Source organism: Thalassophryne amazonica, chromosome 1 (genome assembly GCF_902500255.1).
Source record: "Thalassophryne amazonica chromosome 1, fThaAma1.1, whole genome shotgun sequence".
Taxonomy (NCBI): domain Eukaryota; kingdom Metazoa; phylum Chordata; class Actinopteri; order Batrachoidiformes; family Batrachoididae; genus Thalassophryne; species Thalassophryne amazonica.
Window position 1 is genome coordinate 5,908,421 of NC_047103.1, and position 18,290 is coordinate 5,926,710.

Below are 18,290 nucleotides of genomic sequence, written 5' to 3' on the forward strand. Positions count from 1 at the left end.
ATATTCATACTGGTGCAAAACGGTTCGAAAATAATCTAAACAAATCGTTTAGAAATGATCAATTTCGAAGTTGTCTGCTCAAGTGTAAGGTATGCAGCAATTCATCGTGCCGGCAGGTGGCGCATCCTTACTGTCACTTTTCCGCAGCATGCTTTTATTATTTAGTTCCTTCGGTGAGCTTCCTGTTTGCTCCGTGCTAAGTGCCGCTAGCTTGTGTCGGCGCAGCAGCATCCAGCGCTCAGACCGACTGAGGAGCAGAATCCAGAACCCAGGGTCCAGGATCCAGAAACTTGGTGGAACCGGCGCTCACAGGTGGAACAGCTGGAACCAACGCGTCGGCTGTGTTTGTGAGGGGATTTCTGGAGAAGTTTGGTAAAGATGAACCCTCAGTGTGCCCGCTGCGGGAAGATCGTTTATCCGACGGAGAAAGTCAGCTGCCTGGACAAGGTGAGCAAAAATAAAACCCAAATCAACTGTGATTTACTGCAATAAAACGAAAACAAAAAACAAAACTAGGGTTTTCAAACAGTCTGTGACCGCGGTGCAAACTAGAGGCGCATCACTCAGTGCGCAAAACTCCGCCAACAACCAACCAGACTCCAAATGACGCAGTTATTGCGCATTTTTCTTCATTGCCCTTCATAAAATATATATTTGATCAAAATCACTATATTTGTGTCGGTTTTTTCAAGAAGAAAGATGGCGACATGTCAACATATTGTCTGGAAAAACTGTCAAAACAACAAATTTTATAAATAAAAATATTTTAAAACCCATCTAATTTTTGATTAACACCTAAATGTACTGGGGTTTTTGTCACAAGTGCAGTTTTTCATCCAAATTGTGCAAAGGATGCTTTGCTCAGATATTCAATAAATAAATAAAAACGTCATAAATTAGTGTAAAATAAGTCAGAAACTGTACGTAAGTTCTCACACCAGGTTTTGTTGGGATTTGTTGAAAACAAACTCAGAATCACATGTTTATACTTCAGCTTGTACGAAACAAACCCTCAACATTACTTTTTAAAATTTCACCCTAAAATCCAACTATATTAATTTCACAGTGATATAAAACAGTTAACCAACACTAAAAAAAATCTTATTATTGCCGTTGCTAAACAATCCTCTTTTGTTTCATTTACTGAAAAAAAAAATGTTTTCTAAGGTGTAATAATGTATTTTGCTTTATTTCAAATAAGGTTAACTCAAACGACTTTTCATTGAATCAGTACAACTTTCCTCAATAAAACATGTGCACGCAGCTCCAAGAACATTTCCTATCGTAGGATCTAAGCAGTTTCATGGAACCACTTCACATAACTTTTTAAATAAAAGCCAAGAAAATATTTTTTTGGAGTGGAGATTCATATTTTCATATCTAATCCCCATCTGTATTTATTTATTTATTTGTTTATTTTTGTGTTGTTAACCACAATGAAAATGAAAGAAAATATAAATACATTTTTAAAAAGTACTTAATATTGTTAAAAAAATAGGATTACATAACTAAATTCTGTATATATTCAGCAGACACGAGTAATAAGGGCCATATTATTATTTTTGTAATAATAATAATAATTTGTCAGAATAGAAACAGGTTTCTTCTTGATAACCCTTCTATCGTACACTCAACTCAATCAATCAACTTTTTTCTTGTATAGCGCCAAATCACAACAAACAGTTGCCCCAAGGCGCTCCACATTGCAAGGCAAGGCCATAGAATAATTATGAAACACAGTCTACGTCTAAAGCAACATAACCAAGGGATGGTCCAGGGTCACCCGATCCAGCCCTAACTATAAGCCTTAGCGAAAAGGAAAGTTTTAAGCCTAATCTTAAAAGTAGAGAGGGTATCTGTCTCCCTGATCTGAATTGGGAGCTGGTTCCACAGGAGAGGAGCCTGAAAGCTGAAGGCTCTGCCTCCCATTCTACTCTTACAAACCCTAGGAACTACAAGTAAGCCCGCAGTCTGAGAGCGAAGCGCTCTAATGGGGTAATATGGTACTACGAGGTCCCTAAGATAAGATGGGACCTGATTATTCAAAACCTTATAAGTAAGAAGAAGAATTTTAAATTCTATTCTAGCATTAACAGGAAGCCAATGAAGGGAGGCCAACACGGGTGAGATATGCTCTCTCCTGCTAGTCCCCGTCAGTACTCTAGCTGCAGCATTCTGAACCAACTGAAGGCTTTTTAGGGAACTTTTAGGACAACCTGATAATAATGAATTACAATAGTCCAGCCTAGAGGAAATAAATGCATGAATTAGTTTTTCAGCATCACTCTGAGACAAGACCTTTCTGATTTTAGAGATATTGCGTAAATGCAAAAAGGCAGTCCTACATATTTGTTTAATATGCGCTTTGAATGACATATCCTGATCAAAAATAACTCCAAGATTTCTCACAGTATTACTAGAGATCAGGGAAATGCCATCCAGAGTAACGATCTGGTTAGACACCATGCTTCTAAGATTTGTGGGGCCAAGTACAATAACTTCAGTTTTATCTGAGTTTAAAAGCAGGAAATTAGAGGTCATCCATGTCTTTATGTCTGTAAGACAATCCTGCAGTTTAGCTAATTGGTGCGTATCCTCTGGCTTCATGGATAGATAAAGCTGGGTATCATCTGCGTAACAATGAAAATTTAAGCAATACCGTCTAATAATACTGCCCAAGGGAAGCATGTATAAAGTGAATAAAATTGGTCCTAGCACAGAACCTTGTGGAACTCCATAATTAACTTTAGTCTGTGAAGAAGATTCCCCATTTACATGAACAAACTGTAATCTATTAGACAAATATGATTCAAACCACCGCAGCGCAATGCCTTTAATACCTATGACATGCTCTAATCTCTGTAATAAAATTTTATGGTCAACAGTATCAAAAGCAGCACTGAGGTCCAACAGAACAAGCACAGAGATAAGTCCACTGTCCGAAGCCATAAGAAGATCATTTGTAACCTTCACTAATGCTGTTTCTGTACTATGATGAATTCTAAAACCTGACTGAAACTCTTCAAATAGACCATTCCTCTGCAGGTGATCAGTTAGCTGTTTTACAACTACCCTCTCAAGAATCTTTGAGAGAAAAGGAAGGTTGGAGATTGGCCTATAATTAGCTAAGATAGCTGGGTCAAGTGATGGCTTTTTAAGTAATGGTTTAATTACTGCCACCTTAAAGGCCTGTGGTACATAGCCAACTAACAAAGATAGATTGATCATATTTAAGATTAAAGCATTAAATAATGGTAGGACTTCCTTGAGCAGCCTGGCAGGAATGGGGTCTAATAAGCATGTTGATGGTTTGGATGAAGTAACTAATGAAAATAACTCAGACAGAACAATCGGAGAGAAAGAGTCTAACCAAATACCGGCATCACTGAAAGCAGCCAAAGATAACGATACATCTTTGGGATGGTTATGAGTAATTTTTTCTCTAATAGTCAAAATTTTGTTAGCAAAGAAAGTCATGAAGTCATTACTAGTTAAAGTTAATGGAATACTCAGCTCAATAGAGCTCTGACTCTTTGTCAGCCTGGCTACAGTGCTGAAAAGAAACCTGGGGTTGTTCTTATTTTCTTCAATTAGTGATGAGTAGAAAGATGTCCTAGCTTCACGAAGGGCTTTCTTATAGAGCAACAAACTCTTTTTCCAGGCTAAGTGAAGATCTTCTAAATTAGTGAGACGCCATTTCCTCTCCAACTTACGGGTTATCTGCTTTAAGCTACGAGTTTGTGAGTTATACCACGGAGTCAGACACTTCTGATTTAAAGCTCTCTTTTTCAGAGGAGCTACAGCATCCAAAGTTGTCTTCAATGAGGATGTAAAACTATTGACAAGATACTCTAACTCCCTTACAGAGTTTAGGTAGCTACTCTGCTCTGTGTTGGTATATGACATTAGAGAACATAAAGAAGGAATCATATCCTTAAACCTAGTTACAGCGCTTTCTGAAAGACTTCTAGTGTAATGAAACTTATTCCCCACTGCAGGGTAGTCCATCAGAGTAAATGTAAATGTTATTAAGAAATGATCAGACAAAAGGGAGTTTTCAGGGAATACTGTTAAGTCTTCTATTTCCATACCATAAGTCAGAACAAGATCTAAAATATGATTAAAGTGGTGGGTGGACTCATTTACTTTTTGAGCAAAGCCGATAGAGTCTAATAATAGATTAAATGCAGTGTTGAGGCTGTCATTCTCAGCATCTGTGTGGATGTTAAAATCGCCCACTATAATTATCTTATCTGAGCTAAGCACTAAGTCAGACAAAAGGTCTGAAAATTCACAGAGAAACTCACAGTAACGACCAGGTGGACGATAGATAATAACAAATAAAACTGGTTTTTGGGACTTCCAATTTGGATGGACAAGACTAAGAGACAAGCTTTCAAATGAATTAAAGCTCTGGGTTTTTGATTAATTAATAATCTGGAATGGAAGATTGCTGCTAATCCTCCGCCCCGGCCCGTGCTACACTGTCATTTACGAAAAAAAATCTTGGTAACAATTTGAAATTCTAAGTAAATTTAACAGCGTATATTCTCCTGTTTTTTGGCTAGTAAGTGTTACTCCATTATCACAAGTAAATTCTACTTCAGAGCTGCATCAGATCTAATTAAAAAGTAAACTTTTTTTTAATAATATTGTCTGCAGTCTCAACAGGTTCTCAAACTGTGGTACGTATCGCATCTCCTCCTGTACTCACGGACAGTCAGACAGACAAGTGGGAAATGAACCAACAACCCTTCAGTTAACAGGTTTCTGACTCCACCCACTGAGCCACAGTCACTGAAAAATAACTGAAAACGCCTCCAGTCAGAACTGGAGCATGAAACTCAGACTTCTTGTGACTCAGATGGAAGGACCAGGTGCTTGACCCGGGGTGACCCCAACCAGGTGTCCGTGACCCAAAGACCTGCTGGTTCAAATCCTGTTTGTGAATGCAAATGTCCTTCATTACTTAAAAAGAGGTGAAGAACGTGTCAGACATCACGTCTGGAGAATCTGGCTGAAGATGAGAAAAAGAAAAAAAACTATGTAAAAGCATTTTTTTTTTCAGGTGTTGCGTAATAGTGATAAATAAATTATTAATTGTCAGCAGTCTTCTGCATTCGCAGTCTGTCGTGTTCGGAGTCACATGACACAGCAGCGTGTCGGCGGCGCCACTGATATTAACACCACGTTTCATAATCGGAGTCCAGTTTCAGAACAGCAGACCTCTCTGATCTTCTTCTGTTTAGAAAAAAATATGACAAACTGTTGCACATTTCATAGAAATACAGCTCAAAAAGATTCACATCAAAGTCAAAGTCATTTGAGACACTTCAGAGAAAATTCATTTGAAATGTCAAACAGAGAAAAAGAAAGAAGAGTCAACATACAAATATTTTAGTGCATTTTTAACATCTATGAGACACCAAATAGAAACTAAAAACTCCAAACTGCTGCCACTTGTTAAAAAATAAAAATTACACATCTATAAAGTTAGAACTTCAGAGTATGAATAAGTCAAATAAAATTATAATCTTCTAATTTCAAAACAGTGAGTGTTTTACCCAAACCCCTTTTCATTTTTATTATTATTTTTAATGAATCTTTCCCACTTACATAAACTTGCATTTTCATCTTTGAAGGTTCACAAACTCAGTCTTTTTTCTTTTCTTTTCTTTTTTTAATCTTGAACATCTAAAAGATAATTAATGGAAACCAAAGCCGCTTTTCTTTAAAACCCGTGATGACTCGCGTGAATAAATGAGGAGAAGCGAGTGAAGAGATGAAAAAACGAGACAGAGACGCCGACCGAAAGACAGAAATCATTTAGACGTCAAAGTTCCCGATTTAGTTTTTTTTTTTTTTTCCTGTAACTTGTTGCTTTTGTTACACGTCAGCTTCACTTGTTACTGACATTCATTATTGTTTTGCTATTAATTGATATATAGTGAATTATTAAAAAAATTTTAATGGATGAACATAAGCTGACACTTTCATGTTATTTCTTTTTAACAATCTCAGACCAAATTCTAATGAGATTGTTATTTCGCTGTTCTCAAAGTCACTTTGTTTCACATTTAAGCTTCTTTATTATTAGTATTTTTTCTCACTGGAGGTAAACACGAATGTGGATTTGATCCTTTTTTAGGGTGATCGATGATTCACCACATCAAAATTTAAGCAGCTGATTGAACTTTATGAAACGTGAGGTCATGACACAGTCAGAGTGGATCACATGTCTTATGTCTTGTGTGTCTGTCTTGTGGTCATCACACGTCACTTTGTTTAGGACAGAATTCCTGGTAAACAACACAATTCATTTCCTGGTGGAAATCTGACATTTGACCCCAGTGACTTTGGCCGTAGTCCAAATGATTGACCTTTTGGATGACCTTGCCAGAGGAGTATTAAGGTCATCCGATATCTTGGCCTTTGTTAAAATAAACCAGTAAAGGGCAACTCTGGGCTCAACCTTCATTCATAAGTTTGGTAAAAATCATCTAAAGGACCTGGGAGGAGGAGACCATCACATCACATTCCTTGATCTTGACCTCAGTGATTGACCTTTGAACTTGACCTTGACATTGTATGTGTACCAGCTTGGTGAAATTAACTGGGAGGAGTCGACCAGCAGACAGACAGGACCTGGAGCACAATAACTGACCTTTGGTAAATTTGACATTTCCTGAACAGGTCCAGAACCCACCACCATATCTGCACCACACTTAGCGTGAAGCTTAAATTTTCTTCAAATGAATTCAAATTTTATTCAGATTCTATTTCCCAGCTGTCTTGGGGATGCCTTGGGGTCCCCCAGGAAGAGTTAGAGGACTTGACAGTGGATAGGGAAGTGTGGTACGAGCTGCGTGGTCTGCTGCCAAAGAGATCCTTGACCCAGATGAGCTGCAGAAAATGAATGAATAAATTTAAATTTTATACCTTTGACCCCAGTGGTTGACCTTTAGTAAATCTGATGTTGATCAAGTAATTCCACCGACAAATGAGCGTCACGCTGTTTGGATACCACAGTGAAAATCTAAATCTTGGCCTTTTTCCCCCAAATTCTCTTGACCTTTGTCAAACCAAACCCTCTCAGGACCGTTCTGTGGTCGACGGTGATCCACATGTCACGTTTGGTGAGAATCGGCCAAACGACCTGAAAGAAGTCACAGAATAAACAAATAAATGTGGCTCGAATTTGTACGATTCAGGTTGATTCAAGAGTAAAATCAAACCCAGAAAATGTCCAGTTTAAAATCAGAAGACAGAAGGACGTGTTGACATTCTGCTTGTTGGTGGATGTTAAATTGAGTTTTTCAAGGCAAAAAACAAAAACAAACAAACAAAAACCACACGACTCACCAGTTTGTGAACATTGATTTATGGTGTATTGTGTATTTTAATATTTTCTGTGGTAAATTATTTCATAGCGTTTGTTGTTGTTATTGGTATTATTTTTATTATTATTTCTACAGTTGACAGTATTATTGTCAGCAGTTTGCATGTTGACATTAAAAAGTCCAGTTCAGTTGAATCTTTTCAGGTTAATGCTAAAAAAAACCATGACATTAATTTAATCATTTTATGTCTGATTGGCATTTGACTTGAACTGTTTTGATCTGTTTTATGAAGTTAAGCACTTTGTAAATTATTATTATTATGATTACAGTCAGAGTCAGAAGCCTTTATTCATCAAGTATCTTCAAAGAACAGTAAATGATTCACAGTAAAATATTAAATAAAAAAATACTACTTAAATAGACTGCGTTCATATAGTGCTTTTCCATCTGCATCAGAAGCTCAGAGTGCTTTACATTGTTGGCTCACATTCACCCATTCACACAGACACACTCACAAACCAATGCCAGGGTGCTGCCATGCAAGGCGCTCACTAACTAAGGGATTAAGGACCTTGCCCAAGGGCCCTTAGTGATTTCTCAGTCTGAGTGGGGTTTGAACTGAGGACCCTCTGGTCTGAAGTCCAACGCTGAACCACCAGAACATCAGCTCCCCTCACTTACTTGTTGGCTGAAGCCCTTTTAGTTCCCATGTTATGGCTGAATCTTTACTATTATTATTTTTAAACTCAAATTCAATCTCGACATCACAGGAGATACTTCATTATAAAAAATGCTCTTGGAGGACGTATTATTGAACATGTTGGTTTTATTTTAGATGTTTTTAGCACAATTAGGAGGTGATCTGTGAGCACAAAAAGAAGAAACAAGATTTTTCAATATGTAAATGTCAAATGTGCACGCACACACACACACACACACACACACACACACACACACACACACACACACACACACACACACACACACACACACACACACACACACACACACACACACACACACATGCATAAGGCAAATAAGTAACTACATCCACTGTCAATTTTGCAAGTTTTCCCACCTACACAGAATGGAGAGGTCTGTAATTTTTATCATAGGTTCACTTCAACTGTGAGAAACAGAATAAAAAAAAAGAATCAGAAAATCACATTGTATGATTTTTAAATAATTAATTTGCATTTTATTGCATGAAATATGTATTTGATCACCAACCAACCAGCAATAATTCTGTCTGTTAGTTGAGTTAACAGGGTTTTAAAAAGGAATAGTTTGGACCATGTATCATGCTTAGTTATCATGTTACGGGGTAACATATGTCACATGTCATAGAATCCAATGGACCTTGTTTGACCTTTACTTTGGATACCAACCATTCAACACAGTCAAAACTATTCCATTTATTTATCCTATTGGCTCAACCAATAATTTGCATCATGTTTTACCAATATTGAAGGGACTTTAACTTTTGACCCCTGTACAAACTGAAACTGACCTTTATCACCATTTTTGCTGTTTTTAACCCCATAACTCCTGAACATTCAGTCATAGGTAGTCCAAACTATACCTTTTTGGAATCTTTATAATCAGACAAGTAACATGATGTAGTTTTCAATTTGATTGGAGCATTTTTAAATTTTGACCCCTGTATAATTCTTCAATTGACCCCTACCTGGCCGCCAATTGAAAATTCAAGTGGCTAGTCCGCTTTTTCAAGAGCAATGTCTAAGGAGTATTTGTGCAGAATTTGATGCTTGTATCACCATTTGCAGGATTTTGCTCTAAATATTCTCTTAGCTGCTGCACTACTCCTATTCTGCACTCTTTACCTGTATTAATTGCACCTGTTTGAACTTGTTACCTGTATGAAAGACACCTGTTCACACACCCAATCAATCACACTCCAACCTGTCCACCATAGCCAAGACCAAAGAGCTGTCTAAGGACACCAGGGACAAAACTGTAGACCTGCACAAGGCTGGGATGGACTACAGGACAACAGGCAAGCAGCTTGGTAGAAGACAACAACTGTTATGATTATTTATTAGAAAGTGGAAGAAACATAAGATGACTGTCAATCTCCCTCGGCCTGGGATTCCATGCAAGATCTCACTTTGTGGGGTAAGAATGATTCTGAGAAAGCTCAGAACTACACAGGACCTGATCAATGACCTGAAGAGAGCTGGGACCACAGTCACAAAGATTACATTAGTAACACATGATGCTGTCATGGTTTAAAATCCTGCAGGGCAGCAAGGTCCCCCTGCTCAAGCCAGCACATGTCCAGGCCCGTTTGAAGTTCACCATTGACCATCTGGATGATCCAGAGGAGGCATGGGAGAAGGTCATGTGGTCAGATGAGTCCAGAATAGAGCTTTTTGGTATCAACTCCACTTACCATGTTTAGAGGATGAGAACAACCCCAAGAAAACCATCCCAACCATGAAGCATGGGGGTGGAAACATCATACTCTGGGGGTGCTCTTCTGCAAAGGGGACAGGACGACTGCACCGCATTGAAGGGAGGATGGATGGGGTCATGTATTGTGAGATTTTGGCAAACAACCTCCTTCCCTCAGTAAGAGCATTGAAGATGGGTCATGGCTGGGTCTTCCAGCATGACAATGACCCCAAACACACAGCCAGGGCAACTAAGGAGGGGCTCCGTAAGAAGCATTTCAATGTCCTGGAGTGGCCTGGCCATTCTCCAGACCTGAACTCAATAGAAAATCTTTGGAGGGAGCTGAAACTTCAAACCTGAAGGATCTGTAGGAGATCTGTATGGAGGAGTGGACCAAAATCCCTGCTGCAGTGTGTGAAAACTTGGTGAAATACTACAGGAAACATCTCACCTCAACCAAAGTTTTCTGTACCACATGTTAAGGTCTGTTTTTCTATTGGATGGAATACTTGTTTCAAGCAATAAAATGCAAATTAATTATTTAAAAATCATACATAAAAACAATAAAAATTACAGACATCTCCATTCTTTGTAGGTGGGAAAACTTGCAAAATCGACAGTGGATCAAATACTTATTTGCCTCACTGCAAGTTTATAAAATTAAAGTTCAAAATCAACGCTGCCATGATATCAAAGACGTGACTTTGTTGTTTTGTGGTTGGTTGTCTTCAGAACTGGCATAAAGGATGTTTCCACTGTGAAGTTTGCAGAATGACACTGAACATGAAGAACTATAAAGGCTACGACAAGAAGCCCTACTGCAGCGCGTGAGTCACACTCTCACACTTAAAGCCTTTCAGCCAGTCAGATGGCATTGTGTGTTGTCACATGTTGATCCGCATGCAGTCTGTACGGGAGTTTTTGAGGTCTCGTTGCTGGAGGACGGTGTTTGAGGTCCACGTGGGTCTGAGCGCCGTCGTCTGTTGGTTTGGTGTGATTGGGGCTGAAGCAGATGGTCCCCGTCTTGCTCTGAGTCAGGTCTGCTCGGGGTTTCTTCCTTTCCGCTGTCTCCAGTGGGCTTGCTCATGGGCTGAGTCAGGGGTCCAGCCTGAAGTCCACAGTGATGGGAAAACATTTGTGCACCCTTTGTTGTGTGGGCCGCCAGAAGAGGAGGTACTGCTGGCCCACCACCAGAGGGCGCCCTGCCTGGAGTGCGGGCTCCAGGCACCAGAGGGCGCAGCCGCCTCACAGGAGCAGCTAGGGTGACAGCTGTCACGCATCACCTGCAACAGCTGTTACCAATCAGCAGGGGTACATCAGCAGGACGACGTCTCCACCTCTTTGCCGAGATATCGTTCTACCTGGAAGGTAATATTCTCAGCTGACTGCTTGACAGTAACCTTTTGTGATTTTTGTGAGTGATAACAGACCTTTTTTCCAACGAGAGGTGGAGGTAGCTTTCCTGCCGTGCGGATTACTGGGTGCAAACGCGCCCACCTTTAATTGTGTTTTTGTTCCTCGCCAGCAGTACCAGGTCCGACACGCGGAGGCAGTGGCCACCTGGGAGTTCGGGACTTGGCGGCTCCAGTATTCCCGGGGTCTGGTGGCGGAGGAAATCGTGTGGTTCCGGTTCTGCTTTGGACAGGTGTCTCCTATCTTCGAGCCTGCCCACACGACACCTTTGTGAATTGATTCTGATCTATTGTTGTAATCTGTTGTATTTGTTGTGCACATTCACAACAGTAAAGTGTTGTTATTTGACCTACTCCATTGTCCGTTCCTTTGCGCCCCCTGTTGTGGGTCCGTGTACCTACACTTTCCCAACACCCTTGAGCTTTTACATGTTTGAATTTTTTTTAAATAAACTCGAAAGAAACAAAAATAACACAATGCTAAAAAAAATGCCTCAACTGTATGAGCATGTAATCAATGAAATAGTGTGGAGAAAGAATGTGACCTTTTGACCCCTTGGAACAGGTCAAGGTTATTATTATTATGTGCTTTTACTTCATTTACTTCCATTGTTAAAAAATAAAAACAGTATGGTGCTGTTGTTCCCAAACACTGAGTGATTGAGCAAGAAGGTGACTGGTGAGGGAAGCCACCAAGACGACAAGTCAATTCAGTTCAATTTATTTTATTTGTGTAGTGCCAAATCATATCAAAACTGCATCATGGCGCTTCACATTTTGCAGCAGCCATTGTCGGTGTTTACGTGACGTGGAGGATTTTCTTCTCATGTTGGTGGCTTTCCTCACTCAACATGTCTCAGAGGGGAGGCAGTCAGTCTTAATGAGTTTTTGGTTGGAATTCCTCTCACCAACACCAGGAGCTGCACATTTCTCCATGTAGAACTGGAGTTCCATCACGAAGGGCATCCAGTGTAAAACTTGTGCCAAATCCCAGTCTGGTTTTGTACCGGATCCGCTGTGGCGGCCGTGTATCTTACACTTGACTGTGAGGATAAAATTTGTGTTGCCAGTTGTTTGGTGTGTTTACAGACTTTAAGTGCTCACCCATTTAGGACATGTGTGCAGGTGATGGTGATGTCAGCGAGCTGTGAGATGTTTCCATGACAACCAGCTAAGCGCTCACATGAGGTGTGAACGTTTAATGGTGCACATAAATGCTTTCCAATCAAGCTGTGTGTCGGGTTTCGTCGTCCGAGGAGTCTCAGGCTGGAGTCGTGGCGTCATTATCTCGTCCTGTCTTTAACGTTCCTGTAGCGATGGCGGCGGTTTGGCCGGGGGAGGAGCGGTTCAGTGGTTTGGAGTCTTCTGGCTCCGTGGTGTCACGCTCTGCTTCTTATTCTGGATTACGCAAACTTCAAACTGCCACTCAGCCCCCCCCCAAAAAAAACAAAGCCTGTCACGATCCAGAAAGATTAAAAACATCAGAGGGGGCCAATGTTTGGGAATCTGACCTTTGACCTGGTCACTGTTTGTCTCCAGTTGATTGCATCAACAGAGAAACAGTTGGTGACTAGTTTGACTATCGATTAATCACTTTAGTCATCAAGCAAAAAAAAAAAACACATTAGAACTGTTCAAATTTGTTGTCATCAGTTTTAAATTGTTTTAAACAGTTTCAAAAATATTCAACTGTTTGAAATCATTTTTAAGTGAATTTAAAAGGATCTAAGCCAACAATAAAATGTCCTAAACAAACTTTAATGTCATTTATTTACATATAATCTGTTTTACACACCGGTTTAAAACTGTCACAGTAGATTTTAAAGTGTTTTATACCAAATATGAAGTATTTCTAAACTCATTTAAACTAGTGGAAAACTGTTTAAACCTGATTTCAGCTGGTTTAATGTCAATTTTTTTTTCAAAACCCACCTACATATCTTTGGTTTGGTTTCCTGACATGATATTTATCATAGATGTTTAATAAAAAAAAAATAGAAATCCACTTTGAGACGGTTGTAATATTGGAATAAATTGTACTATCTGTCCCAGCCCTGTGACTGGCCTGTTACTTACCGATCAAATTTATCTTTATGTGCCAGATGCTCAGATTTCAGGGATGTGCCTTCAGAAGAACATAGTGTCAGAACCTGATGTCAAACTGCAGTCGTCCACTCAGCGGCCGCTTTATTAGGTACACCGGGCTCGTCCTGGATTAATCCCCTTTTTTCCTGCAGAAGTGATTTAATTCTTAGTTTGTTTGTTTTTTTTGTTTTTTTTTTTGACAACAAAGTGTTGTGAGCTTTCCTTGCAGGTTTGGGTCCTTACTGATGTAACGGTTCCTGCATCATTGCGCCACCTGCGGGCTGGACTGTAGTTGCGGTTCTTTTAAGATGCTGCAAGTCAGTTTTGCAGCTTTAAGACTCTGCTGACTTGCTGCACTGCGCCTTCATATATGAGTCTTTAATTAACTTACCCTTCATGCTAATTAGTCTTAATCAAAGGGGGTCATGTGAGGCTGCACACACACACACACACACAAACACACCAGCTGCTTGCTGCACATCCGTGCAGCCTGTGTCCGTGCGTGTGTCTGTGTGTGTTAACATGATTTTTGTATGTTGTCAAAAAGGTTTGATGTGCTCAGATGGTGGCGATGCAGACGGTGCGCTTATGTAAGCGCTGCCCACATAACACAGATTCCTCCGGTCTCATTTTGCTCCTCAGCAGCTCAGAGAACGTTTCTGTTCAGTTCTGTTTTCTTCAATGTGTCAGAAGAAAAGAAGTGAGAGAAACGGATCCTCCAGCAGGAACTAAGACCGTTTACATTTCAGGCACTTGGAGACACAATTAGCACGTACGAGTTCGATTTCCTGTCACGTTTTCAGGATTTATCAAACAGGCAGGTGAACCTCACCGTGATCCACATGTCACACTGAGGTGGATTGTTAAGAACTGCAGTGTCACTGTAAATAAAGATTAAATACAAAGACGGTTACATCAGAGACACACCTGCCTCTGATCCGCCCTCATGTGGTTGGAGCTGGGTAACTGTTTTCATGAGGGCGGTTTCCCCAGCCAATGGTAGCAGTCAGTATTGTGCTCAGTCAGTGCATCATTTGTTAATGAATCTGTTTTGGATTTATGAAACCCGAGTGTCGGGGATCAGTCTGTGTTCTTTCTCATTTCACTTCATGAGCTCAGTCCTGATGGAGCGAACAGCTGTCAGTGTTTTCTGTTGCTCAGTAGCAGCACTGACGTGCAGCTTTTAGTGGCATATTTATGCTCTCCTTCACTTCAGATATGCACCAAGTCGGATTCTGATGGATGGCACTTGGTGTCCCCTGCTTGCAGGCATGGTACCCCCCCCCCAATATGGCCCACCTCCTAAAACATAATTGAAGGACATTTAGGCATATAAGAATGATAATAATCATCATAATAAGTTAGCATTGTTGCCTCACAGTGAGAAGGTCCCAGGTTCTTTCCATCCTGGTCCTTCCAGTGTGGAGTTTGTGTGTTCTTCCTGTGTTTGCATGAGTTCCCTCCCACTTTGAAAGACATGCAGGTCAGGTGATGTGGTGACTCAAAATGACAGTAGGTGTGATTGAGTTTGTCTGTCTATATGTGTCAACCCTGCGGTAGACTGGCGGTTTGTCTAGAATGTCCTCTTGCCCATACATACACCCCAGCCCATACTGACCTTTAACTGGACTAAACAGGTTCAGAAATTGAATGAATAATAGTAATGAGGATTAATGTATTTTTAACTACTAAAGCACAACCGCCAGGCGTTGAGTCAAGAGTGTTTGAGTTTTACTACTACAGTGCTGCATAAGCGGAATTCATTCACTCACTCATCTTCAACCACTTATCTGGATTGGGTTGAGGGATGACGCATATAAAAAAAGTTTGGTTGCTTTACTTTGCACAAAAATAAAATGATATAAAACATGATTCAGGAGTAGCTTATTGTATTTTTTTTCTTAATGCATTTCACAGCTGTTTCATAGTTCATTGTTTATAATATATTGGATTGATTTTAATGTATTTGCAGTGCAAATTTAAGATCTTTGAAAATACAGATATCACACCTGGACTCGGTATTAGCAGATAATCAATGATAAATGACTCTGATCCGGATCCGGACATTCCTAGCTTTTACACTGATTGGAGTGGTGATGCTGCCACCAGCCTGTCAGGAGAAGAATTACATTCAACATCAGTTCATCATAAAATGACCGTATTTAACCCTGATGCTGATACTGTGATATTAGACTGGAACTTTATTTGTTTAAATTTTCCCTCGGACAATTTGAGACCTCTGATTTAGTGCAGGAACACTTTAGTTCCCCCTCCTTTTTTTCTTTAAAAAACATCTTTCATAGCTGTTTTGTTTTTATTTATCTTTGTTGAATTTTTCGGCTCAAAAGTTAAACTTCATTTTGTGTTGTTCTTTTACTCTGATTCTTTTTTCTCTCTCTCTTTTGTCAGATAAAAATGGTGAAGTGTGGTGGGTCATCAGTCTGACAGGCAAAAAAGCAGTCCTACATATTTGTTTAATATGCGCTTTGAATGACATATCCTGATCAAAAATGACTCCAAGATTTCTCACAGTATTACTAGAGGTCAGGGAAATGCCATCCAGAGTAACGATCTGGTTAGACACCATGTTTCTAAGATTTGTGGGACCAAGTACAATAACTTCAGTTTTATCTGAGTTTAAAAGCAGGAAATTAGAGGTCATCCATGTCTTTATGTCTGTAAGACAATCCTGCAGTTTATCTAATTGGTGTGTGTCCGCTGGCTTCATGGATAGATAAAGCTGGGTATCATCTGTGTAACAATGAAAATTTAAGCAATACCGTCTAATAATACTGCCTAAGGGAAGCATGTATAAAGTGAATAAAATTGGTCCTAGCACAGAACCTTGTGGAACTCCATAATTAACCTTAGTCTGTGAAGAAGATTCCCCATTTACATGAACAAATTGTAATCTATTAGATAAATATGATTCAAACCACCACAGCGCAGTGCCTTTAATACCTATGGCATGCTCTAATCTCTGTAATAAAATTTTATGGTCAACAGTATCAAAAGCAGCACTGAGGTCTAACAGAACAAGCACAGAGATGAGTCCACTGTCTGAGGCCATAAGAAGATCATTTGTAACCTTCACTAATGCTGTTTCTGTACTATGATGAATTCTAAAACCTGACTGAAACTCTTCAAATAGACCATTCCTCTGCAGATGATCAGTTAGCTGTTTTACAACTACCCTTTCAAGAATTTTTGAGAGAAACATATTAAACATAGAATTATGCACACATCTTTTTGGCAGCTGTCTTACTCCATATAAAATATAAAAGCAACAACTTTAAAGAGAAAACGGCTGTTTTTCAGTATTTTAGTTACAAACATAAATCCCACAATGCTTTTATTTATTGCAGCAGTAAGTTGTCTTTTTTTAACTTTTATTTAAAAGTCCTTTGACCCCGCCCCCTACCAAAAAAAACAAAACAAAAAAAAACCCTGAAATCCTGAAATTAAAGCAGTCAGTCTGTGATTTAATATAATACTCAGAATTTGCGTTGAGCTCCAGTCTGCTGTGGTAAACAACAACAAACAAACAAACACTCTTCCTGTTTGTGTCCAAATATTTGTGGTTCTGAGTGTAACTGTTACAACAGTTGAAGTGATGAAAAACATTCAAACAAAAACTAGGTTTTTAAAGATAGATAAATAGATAGATAAATACTTTATTCACCCCGAGGGAAATTGTGTGGCGTCCGTCGCTCTCATTCATACATATAAAGGTTACACAACAAGTTCAAAAATAAGTTAATAAGTAAAAACAGCACAGAGACAAGTTAATAAATAAGTAGGACAAAAAGACTATATAAAGTGCAACAAGTTACAGGAGTGATTTAAAAGTGTTTAAATCACAACTCTCATAGAATAAAATAGAATAGAATAAAATAGACTTTATTGTCTGTCCCACAAAGGTCACAGAAATTCTTCTTCAACAACTGGCTCATAAAAACATAAAATACTCACACAAAACTTCACTGTTAAAAAAAAAGCACAATTGACAACACAAGCGTCTGTCTGGTCTTATTGAGAGCTGCTACAGCAGAGGGGATGAAAGATTTCTTGTTAGTGTTTTTGTGGGTCAGACGGACTTTGTACCGTCTGCCTAATGGCAGTAAATTGAAGGAGTGGTGAAGGGGGTGTGAGGGGTCCTCAGTGATCAGGGTGGCTTTCCTCACCGAGCGACTGCATCGTTCAGACAGGTGGGTTTGGGGTGAACCAGTTACTAACCTTACTAACCCCCAGAGCAGCAGTGGTGAGAAAAAACTCCCTCTGAGGAAGAAATGAGATGATGGATGAGATATTGAAGGTAAGGAGTGATTCAGTGAGTGATTTATAGACCAGAGTTAAAACGTCCTTGCTGATGTGAAAAGTCCTCAGTTTCCAAAGCAGGTGGAGACGCTGCTGTGCTTTTTTACAAACAGTGTCACTGTGTTTGGAGAAGGACAGGCCAGAGTCGATCTCTGTTCTGAGGTACTTGACGGACTGAACCTGCTCCACCGTCTGACCCTGGATGCTGAGTGGCTGGAACAGTGAAGATGGTGTTTTGTCTCTGCCCCCACAGCAAGAGCTCCTTGGTCTTAGAGATTTTCAGTTCCAGGGAAGAAAAACACAGCATCTTCTGCTAACTACGGCTGAAATTACAGGTTGTTTTTTTTTTATTTTTTTAAGAAAATACTTTTCTGTTCCATGTTGAAGTTGTGGAATTAATGATGCAACAGAGAATCGTTGGGCTGTGCACAGTTTCTCCAGCCACAGGAGCCTAGAAGTCCTTCGGAGCTGTCTGAGTGTCTTGGTGGCTTCCCTTACTAGTATCGTCCTTCTACAGTTATTCAGTTATTCAGTTTTTATGCTCCCACTCAACGAAGCTGGGGGTGGGGGGGCGTTATATGTTTACCCTGTCCATCCGTCTGTCCATGTGACCGGGTGTCCATCTCTGTAAGCTTTTCATTGATGCCCAGTAACTAAAGAAACCACGTCTGGATGGGTTTTGGAGAGGCTCGAGGGAGGTTCCTCTTGATATTGGGAGTCA

General features: G+C 39.8%; 1 protein-coding gene across 2 annotated transcripts in view; it reads left to right on the top strand.

The window, feature by feature from the left end:
- Positions 1 to 204: 204 nt before the first annotated feature.
- Positions 205 to 18,290, top strand: part of nebl (nebulette) — a 219,615-nt gene continuing 201,529 nt past the window's right edge. The window contains exons 1-2 of one of the 2 annotated variants that reach the window (XM_034189488.1): positions 205 to 447; positions 10,488 to 10,582. In XM_034189488.1, coding sequence (XP_034045379.1) covers positions 379 to 447; positions 10,488 to 10,582 — 164 coding nt within the window. In that variant the 5' untranslated portion in view covers positions 205 to 378. The remainder of the gene's footprint in view (positions 448 to 10,487; positions 10,583 to 18,290) is intronic. The other variant, XM_034189579.1, reaches the window with a different exon arrangement.